This window comes from Pristis pectinata, chromosome 3, assembly GCF_009764475.1.
Source record: "Pristis pectinata isolate sPriPec2 chromosome 3, sPriPec2.1.pri, whole genome shotgun sequence".
Classification (NCBI taxonomy): domain Eukaryota; kingdom Metazoa; phylum Chordata; class Chondrichthyes; order Rhinopristiformes; family Pristidae; genus Pristis; species Pristis pectinata.
In genome coordinates, this window is record NC_067407.1 from 121,309,912 (window position 1) to 121,324,615 (window position 14,704).

Below are 14,704 nucleotides of genomic sequence, written 5' to 3' on the forward strand. Positions count from 1 at the left end.
AAACCTACCTGAAATGTAATGTGAAAGAAAAACTGCAAGTACAGCAGTGACAACATTGCTAAAGCGTACTGCTACACACAGTGTATCCCAATCCATGTAGCTTGAGTTTGAAGCAAATAAAGGGAAAATTAGCAAAAATAAGAAAGGATGTCATGCGATGTATGATGTTTTGGCAAGGTTACACCAAGCTAATTTTAAAAGCCTTGGATTATTGAATGAATCATGAGAGGCCAAAATGGTCCAATTAAATAGATTATATTTCATGTTTAGAATAATACTTACTATGTTTTATTTTGTTCATGGCTGGTGATGAAGTCGTAATCTGTAGTTACTTTTCTTATTGGAGCTTCACATGACTTGGAAAAGTTGTATAAAAGTATGGGTATGGAATTCTGTCTGAAGGGAAAGTAACAATCAACTATATTCAGAATGGTTTTCTTTCCCGCTATCATCTTCCTCACCAGTACATATCAGGTTCTTGACAGATTATGGTTCTGTTCCAGGTATCCTTTACTACGTTATTTAATCAATCCTTCTGCAAGAATTTTTACAATCTTGGCAAGCTATCCAACAGCACTGCAGCCAAACTCAGCCAAGACCAAATCCAAACTCCTCCAATCTCCACACGTGGACTTTTTGTAGAGAATGAAGTACAATGACTTATAATGTGAACTTTAGTCATTCTTCCTTTCTTTACTTCTAGGTGAGGAGGTGAATTTTAAAGCCCTACTGCTTCACTAGCTGAGATTAGATTATGGATTTGGGCTTGAACTTGATTTCATCATAATACATGAGCCAGCTGTTACCACCTAAAACCTGGAAGTATCTGGAGATTTATCAAAGATTATTTGTTTCAGCTTCACAACAAAACTTCTTTATGCAACAGAATAAAACAAGAAGAGCTGAAAACAAACATTATCTTTGTTGAATTACTCTCTCCTACTCTGGACAACTCAATACTTATGTTTTAAGATTGGGAGATGAGAACTTCCAACAGATAAAATCTTTTAAAAGAAAAATCTCTGAAATGCTTCTCTCCACATTTATCTCGTGAAATCACAGGATTCTAAATTAACTACAAACCACACCCACAGAAGTACAACTTGCATTTCCTTGATTAGATCATCTTGGAGGTTAACAAAAACTTAATTGCCTCTCTCTTGAATACCACAAAACTCTGGTGGAAGTACTTTGGTAATTAGATCCAAGTTAGTTGTTTGTGCTACCAAAAGTTTGCATTTATTATAGTTAAAGTTACTACATATTTAGCTACCTTGAAAATAATTAGAAGCAGCCAGCACATAATTCAAAACAAGAGACCACATGACATATGAGATATTTCCTTGAAGAGATGGTGGATATGCTGGATGGAGGAAAGACACTGTATTTGGTGTACTTGGACATTTTAAAAGCCCTTATCAAGTTACTTTGCAAGAATCTATTGAAGAAAGTTAATTTTAACCTAACCCACCTGATAGGAAATCGAACGGGGTCCTGTCAAACAACCACATCAAGTGTCACTCCATTTTACTTTCTATTGACTGGCTGATGGAGGACAAGATGCGTGGCTGATAGAACATGTTAGTTTTTTAAAGGCTCAGTTGGTACCCCTACCTTAAAGGTCTCTACAATCCATGGCACTAGATCATTGGTCACTCCCTTTAAGAAAGAACAACTAAAAAGCGAAAGGTTTGAAGGGCAGAGAAAGAGTATTCAGACCCAATGAATACCTGAGTTTGTAAAAACACAGCATGAAATAGGACCTGTGATATTACTCATGGCACCCCTGATCTGATAAACGTTTCATTTGATATCTGCTTTCTCTGAAATACAGTTAATTGTTTATCATCATAAGTGACACGGTAGACGCATTGATGTGGGATGGGGTTAAGAAAGTAACAAAGACACAAAAACTTACCCACTTGATTTCTCCCAATTTTTGAATGCACAGCAATGGCTGGGATACGTCAAATTTGCTTCCATCAAATTGACAAACTTTTCCAGAGATGGGAGTCTTTTCAGTGAGTACGTAAAGCGTGCAGTAAGTTTTTGAATAAACTCCAATCCATTAGATGGAAGATACTCAAGTGCTGTTGAAGAAACATCTCTGTGGCAACAAAAAATAGTTTGGACTCTTCAATTTCATTTATTTTGGCCCCAGTACTATTTCAGAAAAAAAATAATCTAATGGGTGACCTTTTGTTGCTTCGGTCTCCTGCCTCTCCTTGCAACTTTTCTGTCCTTATTTAATAATATGGAACTATCGCAGATATAAATTTACCTCTTATTTCTACTATATGACAGCTATGATTTCTGCACAGCCATGATTTGAATGGTTGAATATACTGTACTTACCCTGGCCACTCCCTTGTGACTTTCTGCATGTGCAATGCTGTTTTCATTTTCATCCCAAGTGTGCAGTGTAATTGTGATTGTTTTGTGGTATAGGTGTCATCGTTCATAGGTTTGTTTATTGTCTGGAGATTGTTTGGAACAGAAATTAGAACAGAAAAGAGAATGCAGAACATTGGGATGTGACCTTAAAGTTAGAATATACTAAATACAAATACAGCCAGGAAGTAATTACCCTTTTTTCTTCTCTACATCTGCAGTATATTAAAACACATTAGTTTTGTACTCCAAATTATCTTTCCCAGAACAGTTTCAATGTTCCCTTTTCTTCATTGAATAACCTAAGGCTTTTAAAAGTAGCTTGGTGTAACCTTGCCAATACTTACTTTATTCCTTTTGCTTTTCTTTTCCTTTCAAACATTGAGAAATCTGGGTAAATGGACATAGTCAATGAAGATGTCCAGAAATGTTCCATTGAGTTATTAGTACCACACGCCATAAATGAGAATAATAATGTGTGTAATGGCTTCACATATCTGAGTTTTAAAACAATAAAACTTGTAAAATACTAAATTCAGAACAATGTAATTCTATTTTAACTGAACAGCAAACCAGTCCAAAAAGCTTGGCAAATGCAAAAAAAAGTAGGGAAGCAATGCATTTGGTTTCAAAAAGGAGCCGTTCAAACTTTATGAGAGTATAACTAGCAGCTGATACTTCTGCATTTGTTTAGTCCTGTCAGACAAACTTCTCCCCTAAAGTGAATATAACCTTGTACTTTAGTCACATAAACAGCTATTTAGTCTCTTCAACAAAGATGAAATTGAAAGGAAGCTAATGGTATATTTTTTGGTTTTGTATTGTGAGATGCTACTGACAGGAAAATTTCTGAAAGGGCACAAATTCCACTCTATCCACTACCTGAGTCAAAAATTATTCTGCTTGCCTTTCCTGTGTAATGTAACTGTATTTGTAATAATATGTAACCACTGGCAGTAAATGCAAGAGTAGTTTTGCACTTCAAGTCTCTTTTCTTTTTATTAGATCAAAGTGGATCTGAACTCAACTCAGGTGTCTGAATTTGTTCCCTGAAATTCATACCTTAACAATAATCCCTCAATTCAGTCTTCAAATTTTCAATTAAGTAATTTAGGAGATAGTTCCAGATTACAGTCACCCTGTTGAAAGATTACTTCCTGGATATATTTGTATTTAGTATATTCTAGTTTTAAGGTCACGTCCCAATGTTCCGCATTCTCTTTCCTGTTCTAATTTCTGTTCCAAACAACCTCCAGGCAAAAAACAAGCCTATGAATGGAATACAAGATATGGTGAATAATGACATCTACAGCACAAAACATCTCAATTACACGGCACACTTGGGATGGGGAAAAAACAGCATTGCACATGCATAATCTCACAAAGGAATGCCCAGGGTAATTGTATGTAACCATTCAGGATGAGGTGGGGGGGGGGGGGGGGTTCTCATTGTAAACCTACTGAATATTGAAAGGCCTGGATACAGTGGATGTGGAAGGGATATATCCAGTAGTGGGAGAGTCTCAGACCAGAGGGCACAGCCTTAGAATAAAAGGATGTCCCTTTAGAACAGAGATGAGGAGGGATTTTTTTAGCCAGAGGGTGATGAATCTGTGGAATTCACTGCCACAGATGACTGTGGAGCCAAGTCATTGGGTATATTTAAAGCAAAGGTTGATACGTTCTTGATTAGTAAGGGTGTCAAAGGTTAAAGGGAGAAGGTAGGAGAATGGGGTTGAGAAGGAAAAAAAAATCAGCCGTGATCAAATGGTGGAGCAGACTGGATGGGCTGAATGGCCTAATTCTGCTCCTATGTCTTATGGTCTTCAACTTGTGGTTGTGTGGAAACCATAGCTGTCATCTATCCAATAGTAAATCTACATAGCCATTGAACGTGATAGTGGAAGCTATCTCCTTTGATGGGTGCCAGGTAATTCTGAGGTAACACTGACGCTGCATTGATTGCATCACCGTCGTAACAAGCTCACTATTTTAAGACATTAGAATGAATTTATTAAGGGAGAAACTGTACCACCTTCATCAAATTGGGAGTGAGTTTAAGTGTTTCCCACTATGTACAGTATATTACATTGATACATGTAAGTAGTTTTTTATTAGTTTGATTTAAATGTTATATAAAATATTTTTTATAAGTAAATAAATAAAAGTGGCATCTCAATGGGCCAGAACATACTCAGGTCTGCCACCCACACTTGGTTCTCGAAGCCCTGGGGGATTGATAGAGCTGTGGGCCTGGTTAGTGTAGCCATTCTATGAATGAGGGCTATCTGCAAGTTATTTCAAAGGCCTTTGAAATATTTTTAAATTTCTCTGACAGATTTAAATAATCAAAAAAATAACAAAAAAAACCCCCAAAATATACTTCAAACCCCTAGAAAAGAATTACTGTACTGCTGCCACAAAACAACAAGTTTCACAACATATGTGAGTGGTAATAAACCAGACAATAATATAAAGTAAAATAGGGAAAAATAAACAAAACACATACTCTTTTCAATCAAATCTGGCAACACCATACAAATGAATGGGGTCATGCTATACATGCCAGCCATCCCTGACTTAAACTGAAGGGCCAGATGTGAAGTTCTACTATTGATGGGTCTGGTGGTAGAGCAAAAGATCAGTTCTGCCTATATCAGGTCTCCAGCAAATTTCTGAGTTCTGTTGCAATATGCACATGTAGAATTCAGAGATAAAATTACCCATGCAAAGGACTTTGCTAGCAAAATGTAAGTATATTTAAGTCCTATAGATTCAATGCTGATTGTTTTCTCAATCAAGATAATGAAAATGAAGCAAGGACAAAGGAGACAATCAAACATAAAATAATTATGTACAGTGTTAAAATTAAGGACCAGCAGTTCAAAAATGTTAATTTGCACTTTTAATGTAATTTACAAAAGGCATTTAGAAATTAAATTGATTAATATAGTTAAATCTGTTGTTTAAAACGAATGTGTGTAACCCATATGTAATGAAAACTTGCTATAACTTACAATACATCTGGTCCAATAGCTCCCCTGAAAGCATCATTGTGTATTATTCTTAGATTTTTGTTATCATTAAGTTCTCTGCAAAAAAAATTAACATGATTACGATAATGATAAATCTTCAAAAAAAAGAAATACATTTATTATAAAATATAGAAATATATTATAAAGGGTTTTTATTATTCTGATTTTGGTGCCTAAGCAAAATATATAACGTGTGCATAATCCTCAGGAAATCAAAATTTTTCTTTCAATATACACATTTGTACATCTCATTCAGTTAATTCATGCTCAATTCAACTTGTCAAGGTGAAATAAATGTACTTCCTAACTTCCTATTTTTTTTCAGTAAAGATTTGTGCTTAACACAGCATTAATATAAAATGTGAAATAATGCAGATACTGGGAATAAAAGGAGGAACACCTGGAAACATTCTGCAGGCCAGGAGCATCTGTGAGGAACAGGGGAAGAGTTTAGGGCAATCTTTCCTCATACCATAGGTATGGCCCTTGCTGATCATTTCCAACATATTCTGACTTATCCTGTTCTTAATATTCAAGCATTCCTGAGTCAGGTAAATATGATTAGGTCCAGACTTTCCATCCTCCCTCGGTAGTGTTCCTTAACCTCACTTTAAGAGAACACTTGCATTACCCAAATTCAACATTTTTCCATTACCCACACCAGCCATACTTTTAACCCGTATGTACCAGATACAGACTCTAAATTTCCAGAAGCCTTGTCCAGCATCCTGCATTGATTGTTCTTAGGCTTCCCCAGCTAAATATTGGGCAGACAGAAGCTATTTTCTTCACTTGGTGACATAAACTTTGTTCCATAGCCACAGCTCCAGCTCTCTCGCTGGTAATCAGCTGGGGCTGAACAAACTGTTCACAATTTTGATGTTGTATCTGACCACAGATGAACTCTGTGGTCAAACACAACAAATATTTATTGTCCATCTAGCGGCGGCATGGGAGTGTAGCAGTTAGCATAACTCTATTACAGCGCCAGCGACCCGGGTTCAATTCCGCTGCTGTCTGTAAGGAGTTTGTACATTATCCCCACGTCTGCGTGGGTTTCCTCTGGGTGCTCCGGTTTCCTCCCACATTCCAAAGACGTACGGGTTAGGAAGTTGTGGGCATGCTATGTTGGTGCTGGAAGAGTGGCGACACTTGTGGGCTGCCTCCCAACACATACTCAGTAATGCAAAAAGACGCATTTCATTATGTGTTTCAATGTACATCTGACTAGTATATCTAAATATCTACCTAATTTCCCCATGAACAATGGCTTGGTAAGTCATTTCAGACAACATTCAAGAATCAACCATATTTCAGTGTGCCCAGAGTCACCCATAAGTCAGACCATGTGAGAGTATCAGATTTCCTTCCACGATGAACATCAGTGAACCAGACAGATTTTTGTTACTTTTGATGGAACCATTTTTCTATTTAATTTAACTAAGTTAAAATAGTGCAAAGGATCAACATGGTAAGGCTGAACTATTGACAACGTACAGTGGTTGCAATAAATACATTGTACCTAAAAAGGGGCCTGAGATTTATCCTTTTGCTGGTTTTATTTATTGCTCGCAAGCCTGCTGAGCCAGCAGATGTCTGCCAGCCACAGCTCTAAGTGAAATAAAAAGTGGGATCTGCCAATGCACAATGACCCCAGCTGGCTTGGAGGAGAACCAACAATTTGACTTCCTCTCAGAATATGACTGATGATTTACTGTGTAGGCTTAAGAACATAGAACATAACAGCACAGTACAGGCCCTTCAGCCCACAATGTTGTGCCGACATTTTATCCTGCTCTAAGATCTATCTAACCCTTCCCTTCCACATAGCCCCCTATTTTTCTATCATTCATGTGTCTAAGAGTCTCTTAAATGTCCTTAATGTATCTGCCCCCACAACATCTGCCAGCAGTGCATTTCAAGCACCCACCACTCTCTGCATAAAAAACTTGCCTCTGACATCCCCCCCAATACCTTCCTTCAATCACCTTAAAATTATGTCCCCTCGTGTAAGCCATTTTCGCCCTGGGAAAAAGTCTCTGAATGCCCACTCAATCTATGACTCTTATCATCTTGTACACCTCTATCAAGCATAATCAAAGACCCCACCCACCCAGGACATTCTCTCTTCTCTACTCTTCCATCGGGTAGAAGATACAGGAGCCTGAGGGCATGTACCACCAGACTTAAGGACAGCTTCTACCCCACTGTGATAAGACTATTGAACAGTTCTCTTACACAATGAGATGGACTATGACCTATGACCTCATTATCTACCTCGTTGTGACCTTGCACCTTATTGTACTGCACTCTCTCTGTAGCTGTGACACTTTACTCTGTACTGTTATTTTTTTTACCTGTACTACATCAATGCACTCTGTACTAACTTGATGTAACTGCACTGTGTAATGAATTGACCTGTAAGATTGGTTTGTAAGACAAGTTTTTCACTGTACCTCGGTACAATTGACAATAATAAACCAATACCAATACCTCTCATCCTCCTTCGCTCTAAGGAGAAAAGCCCTGGCTTGCTCAACCTATCCTATAAGACATGCTCTCCAAGCCAGGCAGCATCCTGGTAAATCTCCTCTACACCCTCTCTAAAGCTTCCACGTCCTTCCTATAATGAGGCAACCAGAACTGAAGACAATATTCCAAGTGTGGTCTAACCAGAGTTTTATAGAGCTGCAACTTTATGGAAGCCCTTGAACTCAATACCCCGATTAATGAAGGCCAACACACCATATGCCTCCTTAACAACCCTATCAATCTGCACGGCAACCTTGAGGGATCTATGGACTTGGACCCCAATATCCCTCCATTCCTCCACACTGCAAAGAGTCCTGCCATCAACCTTGTATTCTGCCTTCAAATTCAATCTTCCAAAGTGTATCACACTTTTCTGGGTTGAACTCCATCTGCCACTTCTCAGCCCAGCCCAGCTCGGCATCCTATCAATGTCCTGTTGTAACCTACAACAACCTTCCTACATTATCCACAACACCAACCTTGAATGCTGTAAAATTGACAAAACACATTAGCCTAGGATGTCAGTTGAACTGGGCAAACCGTACCAAAATGATGATGCTTTGCTTGAACCTAAAGAATGAGGGGTAATCTTATTGAAACAAATAAGATTTTGAAGGGGCCTGACAGAGTGTATGTTCAGTGGATTTCTGCCCTCATGAAGAATCTGAAAGTGGGAGAATTGTTTCAGAATAAAAGGTCAGCCACTTAAGGTAGGGATGAGGAGAGGTTTCTTTTCTCAGGGCATTGTGGCCTTTTGGAATTCTCTATTCCTGACATCCATAAAGCCTGAGTCATTAAATATATGCAAGGCTGTGGTAGATGATCCTTGGACCAGAGGGAAATGAGCAGGAAAATAGAGCTGAGGACAAGATTAGATCAGCCATGATCTAAGTGAATGGGAGAACTGGTTTGAGAGGGTAGATGGTTGACTCCTGTTTCTATTCCTTACATTTTTAGGAAAAAAAAATCACCTTGCATTGATTGTAAGTCCACCACCTTTTTCCCAGGGTGGCAATGGCCAATACCAGAGGACATCTGTTTAAGGTGAGTGGAGGAAAGTTTAGGGGAGATGTCAGAGGTAGGTTTTTTACACAGAGAGTGGTGGGTGCCTGGAACGCACTGCTGGTGGTGGTGGTAGAGGTCGATAAAATAGAAACACTTAGAAGATTCTAGGACAGACACACGGATGTAAGAAAAATGGAGGGTCATGGGCTGTGTAGGAGAGAAGGGTTAGATTGATTGTGGGGTAGGTTTATATAGGTCAGCACAACATTGTGGGCCGAAGGGCCTGTATTGTGCTGTACTGTTCTATATTCTATGTAGCATCAAATTTCGCATGAACAGATTTTGTGTCTATGAACACAAATTAATTCCCTTATTTCAATGTTAATGATGGTTTGGCAATTTTGAAAGTGCCCTTGTGAATGTTTTTGGGTCAATGCCTGTTTAAAAATAGGTTATAATGCTAGGTGCAATTTATCCAAAAATAGTAAGAATAGTAAGAACTACTTATCGTGCACTTCTAGAATCCACAATCCAAGTTTATTGATAGTAAAAGAAGTTGGCCTAGAAATTCCTCAAGAAGTTTCAATATGCTGAATAACATTGCATGGGCTCCTTCACCAGTTTTGTGCAAGTCTTCTGGGTACAGAAACAATAACCCACAACATACAAAGCACCCTTTGTGTTTCAGCTGACGATGCCAAATGTATGTATAATGGGTCCAAAGTTGCATATGAAGGTGGGTTTAGTGTCATGGTCTTCCACCACTGGACCCTGGTGTTCAGGGAGGGTTGGTGGGACACATGACAAATTCCCTCACCCCAGGAATCGATCCTGTAACATTCCCTTGTTGCAATTCTTCCTCAAGTAGGGAGACCAGATTTGTACACAATTTTCCAGATTCAGTCTCATCAGCACTCTATATTATTGGAGCAAGGTATCTTTACTTGTGTACTCATACCCTCTTGAAATAAATGTCATCATAGTGCTTGCTTTCTTAAATGCCTTCTGAACCTGCATATTAACTTTCAGCGATACATGTGCAAAGTCACCCAAGTCCATCTGAACACCAGCACCTTTCAATATCCCACTATTTAAAAATATTCCATTTTTTCTAATGAATTTACTTTTTTTTCAGATTGTATTCCATCTGCCATTTGCTTGCCCATTCACTTAGCCTGCCTGTATTCCCTTGAAGACTCACTGCATCATTCTCACTTCCCAACTGTCACCTTGCTTTGTATTATCAGCAAACTTCGACATGTGATTTTTGGTTCCCTCATTCAAATCATTCATATATTTATGAACAGCTGGGATTTCAGTATTGATCTCTGTGGCAGACCACTGGCCACAGCCTCCTAACCCGAAAATCACTTGTTTATTCCTGTATATTAATCTCCAATATAATATCCATTTACTTTATAATCTCTTGGGTGGCATCATATCTGCAAGTTCAAATAGACCCCATCAATTGCTTCACCTTGTCTATTTTGTTAGTTACAAACTCAAAAAATTCTAATAGCCCATGTTGACTCTGCCCAATGTTATTATCATTTTCCAAGTGCCCTGATTAATAGATATTATATATCTATTCCTTCATAATAGATTCCACCTATTCCCTTCTTCTGATATCAGGAGAATATTGGAATTACTTCAGAAACTGAACTTGGATCTCCCATGTGGAAGGCAAGAATTCAAATCTCTAATCCCCAGTGTTGCTCCCTGAAGCCTCTATGCATAAGCACATCATATGCATCTGCTGCAACCTCTGGAAGAGCACTTTGTACGCAATAAATTTCTGATCACATATAACCCTTGATTTTTAGCTAACATCTCACTGCATATAACATTACACTCTAGCTTGGAATTTCTAGCGCATTGACTTTTGACAGTGCAAAACAGTATTGACAGTTTAACCATGGCAGTTATTTTCCAAAATATGTTAGTTGTTTCCAGATACACAGTTAAGAAATCAGTTCAAGAAAGAATTTAGCTAGGTTTGCTATTGGAAAGCTATAAATGAGGGAGGACAACTTGAAATAATTAATCCAGCGTGTCTCTGAATTTGCTTTTCAAGAAAGGATGATGATTGCTTGTTTAAGCAGGAAGTCATTTGAGACTCCAAGGAGAGGGAATTTCTTTTAGAAATAAGATATTTAAGATATTTATTTATTAGTCACACGTACATCGATACACACAGTAAAATGTGCTGGGGGCAGCTCGCAAGTGTTGCCACTCTTCCAGCACCAACATAGCATGCCCACAGCTCCTAACCTGTACACCTTTGGAACGTGGGAGGAAACTGGAGCACCCGGAGGAAACCCACGCAGACAGGGGGAGGACTGGAGCCCCCAGCTTTTAACTTTGAAACATAGAGCTGGCTTCCTTCACAAACAAAATAGCCTAAAAAAATCCATGAGGTTATTTGTTTCAATATTCATGTTGTTGAGCCAGAACTAGTGCCAGTTGATTCTGCTGAAAATTGGGGGTTCAGTTAGTTTGCACAACCACTGGCATTATTTGCCCTATAACAAATCTCCTAACATTAGTGGACAGACTGGAAAGTACTTTCTTCATTGTCTTTCAGACCCTTGTTCCATTGCAAGTTGGAGTTTCTTGGGGATTTCAGTAGCTGGAAGCAGCCAGTGGACCAAGTCTTTGCTGATCAGTTGTCAGAGATTGTGCCTCAGTAGAAAGAGTTCACTTAAATAAGACTGTTCTTTCTCAAATACTGGCCTCCATTATTGGAGATTTTTTTTGTGCAACGCATGAAGAAAAATAGGAAATGCATTTTTAAAGGTACAGTGAAATCTCCTGTTTGATACGTGTAGCAAAATTGAAAACCCTCTTATAAGTAAGATCTGCAGTTTTGCTATTGATTGTGCATGGTAGAATCTTCACCTGTAACCTCCTGTAGTGTATAATTTTGTAACATTGACTGGATAATAATATTAGCCAAGGCTAGTTCTATTTTGGAAAGTTCATAAGATTCAATGCTTGTTTTTTGCAAGCTAATCATAACCCTTTATAAAGGCTTATTGATTGCAAGATACTATATGTTTTTATCTGCACTGTTTCAACTGATAAAGTTGCAACTGAACACCAGTACTTTCTCGAATCATGTCAACAATCTTTTCCTTAAACTCAAAATAAGAATGGTTACAGTTAGATTTTTACTTAGAATAGAATGAATTCAGAAAATGAGTAACTTTGTATTGGAATTTAATATATACCACTTGCTTTTTGCACTTTAGTTATCTATGATTAAGAACCTTGGAGTTATCGCGTGGCTTACAAGCTCCATGGATTAAGGCTCTGTTTTTCTGTGCTGTCCTTCAAAGACGCCAAAATGAAATCCTAAATGTGTGCAACAAACTAAAAGTATCACTGTTTTTGATTTTAATTATTTTAAATGGTATTTTAAAATATTCCATATATGGCATAGATCAGCACAACATTGTATAATGACGTAATAAACAAATCATACAACTTATCCAGTTTTGTTGCATTGAATGCATGGCTCTGCACATCTTCAAATCCATTTTTATACAGCTTCCTGAAAAGATAAGGTTATTAGAACAAATTATTTGATTAATTAAATTCAAAATTAAGTGAAAACCTATAAATCAGGATGTATTTGTTTAGATTATACAAGACAACTTGGACAATATGAATCATCACAAAACAGTTATCTTATCAACTGGTTCATGTTATTTTGAAATCTAGAGAATGGATGTCATGAGAATTATTGTAAGGTATTTGTAAAACCTCATCAACAAGTTTAAATTATTATAAGCTAGTTAATATTTTGTTTTCTATGCTCATTTTAAATCTACTTTTTGTTCATTTTTAACTCTTATGCCATGCTGCATAGATTCTTCAATTGTTTTCCAAAAGAACTTTTTTGTAATAAAGGTATTTTGCTATAGGGTCTCAGGTGGATAACTGTTTCGATGAACATGAGCCTGGAACAGTTTCAAAAGTGTCAACAGTATAACACTGAAATTGTATTATTCCACGCAAGGGCAGCAACACAGCAGTTTGCTCTGCTGTTTCACAACTCCAGTCACTTGTGTTTGATCCTGACCTTGTATGATGACTGTGTGGGGTTTGCACGTTTCTCCCTGTGGTTGCAAGGGTTTTCCCTGGGAGCCCTGGTTTCCTCCCACATCCCAAAGCAGCGCTGGTAGGTTAATTGGCTACTATATCCCTAATATAGGTGAGTGGCAGAAGAATCAGGAGGAGTTAATGGGCATGAGGGAGAATGGGATCAATGGGGATGCTCCGACAGCCAGCCGAGACGATGTTCTGAATGGCCTCAATCTACATCATGAGAAAATATAATATTAATGGTACTAGTTATTGGAAAAACAGTATGGTATAGATGAGCCTGTCAGACCTAGAAACAAACTTCAGCCATGTTAGTGGAGAAATACTTAGATGCACAAGCAAACTAACGTATAGAAAACACTTGGCTGACAGCCTGCCCTCAATTCCCAAACACATGAATGTTTTCTTGAAATCACACGGTTGTTTACCAATGTGAGCAACTTCCCTTATCTGTACTTGGAATGTCACTGAAAAATTCTGAACACGGGGCAGGAAGGATAAACGCAGCAAAGTTCGGTGGAAAATAATTAAGGATCATTGGAGATTTTTATTGCTGATTTAAAAGCTCAGATTTTTCCAGATTCTATTCCTACCATTAACATCAGGGAGAAAATGAAGAGAATACAAAACACAGGAAAAGTCCGTTTTCATTTGGAACCTTGCTAAATACTTGGAAAAACATAGTAGACTTGCCTCTTGATTGTGGGTCCCTTAAGAAGGAATCTTTGGAATTACAAGAAAATTGGGAAAATTTATAATATGGTCAACTTAAGTGTCATATAAATTAGAAAAGGATGATAGGAAAATAGGCTAATAGTGGAGATAGCTAAGAAGAAACAGGCTACTACTGAGAGCAGGGAAGTGTTTAGATTAGAGGACATAGCTGGCTGGAGCAGAGATAAACAAATGGAGGTTAGAATACATCTTAAGTGCAGGACAACTGATCGTGAGATAAGTTGAATCAGGACAGAAGGACAAAGCATAAATCAGAGCACCCAACTGCAAAGAGAATGGGGGAAACTGTTGTCTGGCAAACAAAGCAAAAAATCCCATTTGTCAGGCAGTTAGAGGCAACCCTTGCAGGGATAAAATAAGATCAAATATTACAAAGGGAAGTGGGTTATTGATGAAATTGGGAAATCTGCACGTAACTACTGTAATGCAAATACTATAAATTGCTGGAAGTGTTTTAGATCAGTGGAGTGCCTTTGAGATCTCACTTGAAGTGCTCCCCAGTGTACACTGCAACAGGCCTGAATAAACCGACTTGTTCAAGAAACTCACCATTGTTGTACAAGAAATTTTCTTTCTGTGCTGTCCTGATCTGAGCTGTAATTAAGATGGCGACTGGGCTCCAAGTGAAAGGCAGATTCAGGGTGCAGGTTAAACACAAAAATTCCTCCAACAGTCCCTCTTGCCTTCAATACTGTTCTACTGTTCGAAGGAACAGCAACAAGCTGCCACACTACAATTAATAGCTCTGTCAATTATCAGTATCTGAAATGTTTCAGTGTTGATAGTGATATAAATGTTATTGACAGAAAGCAAAACTAGGTGCTTTCTGGTACCTGGGTAACAGTTTTCAGAGTACTTTGAAGGCTTACATTGCCCTCTTCTGCTTTGGGTAGAAGCAA

General features: G+C 38.1%; 1 protein-coding gene across 1 annotated transcript in view; it reads right to left on the bottom strand.

The window, feature by feature from the left end:
- Positions 1 to 14,704, bottom strand: part of LOC127568013 (lutropin-choriogonadotropic hormone receptor-like) — an 88,569-nt gene that overhangs the window by 5,061 nt on the left and 68,804 nt on the right. The window contains exons 7-9 of the mRNA XM_052011259.1: positions 12,448 to 12,516; positions 5,409 to 5,483; positions 1,919 to 2,107 (exon numbers count right to left, since the gene is read on the bottom strand). Coding sequence (XP_051867219.1) covers positions 1,919 to 2,107; positions 5,409 to 5,483; positions 12,448 to 12,516 — 333 coding nt within the window. The remainder of the gene's footprint in view (positions 1 to 1,918; positions 2,108 to 5,408; positions 5,484 to 12,447; positions 12,517 to 14,704) is intronic.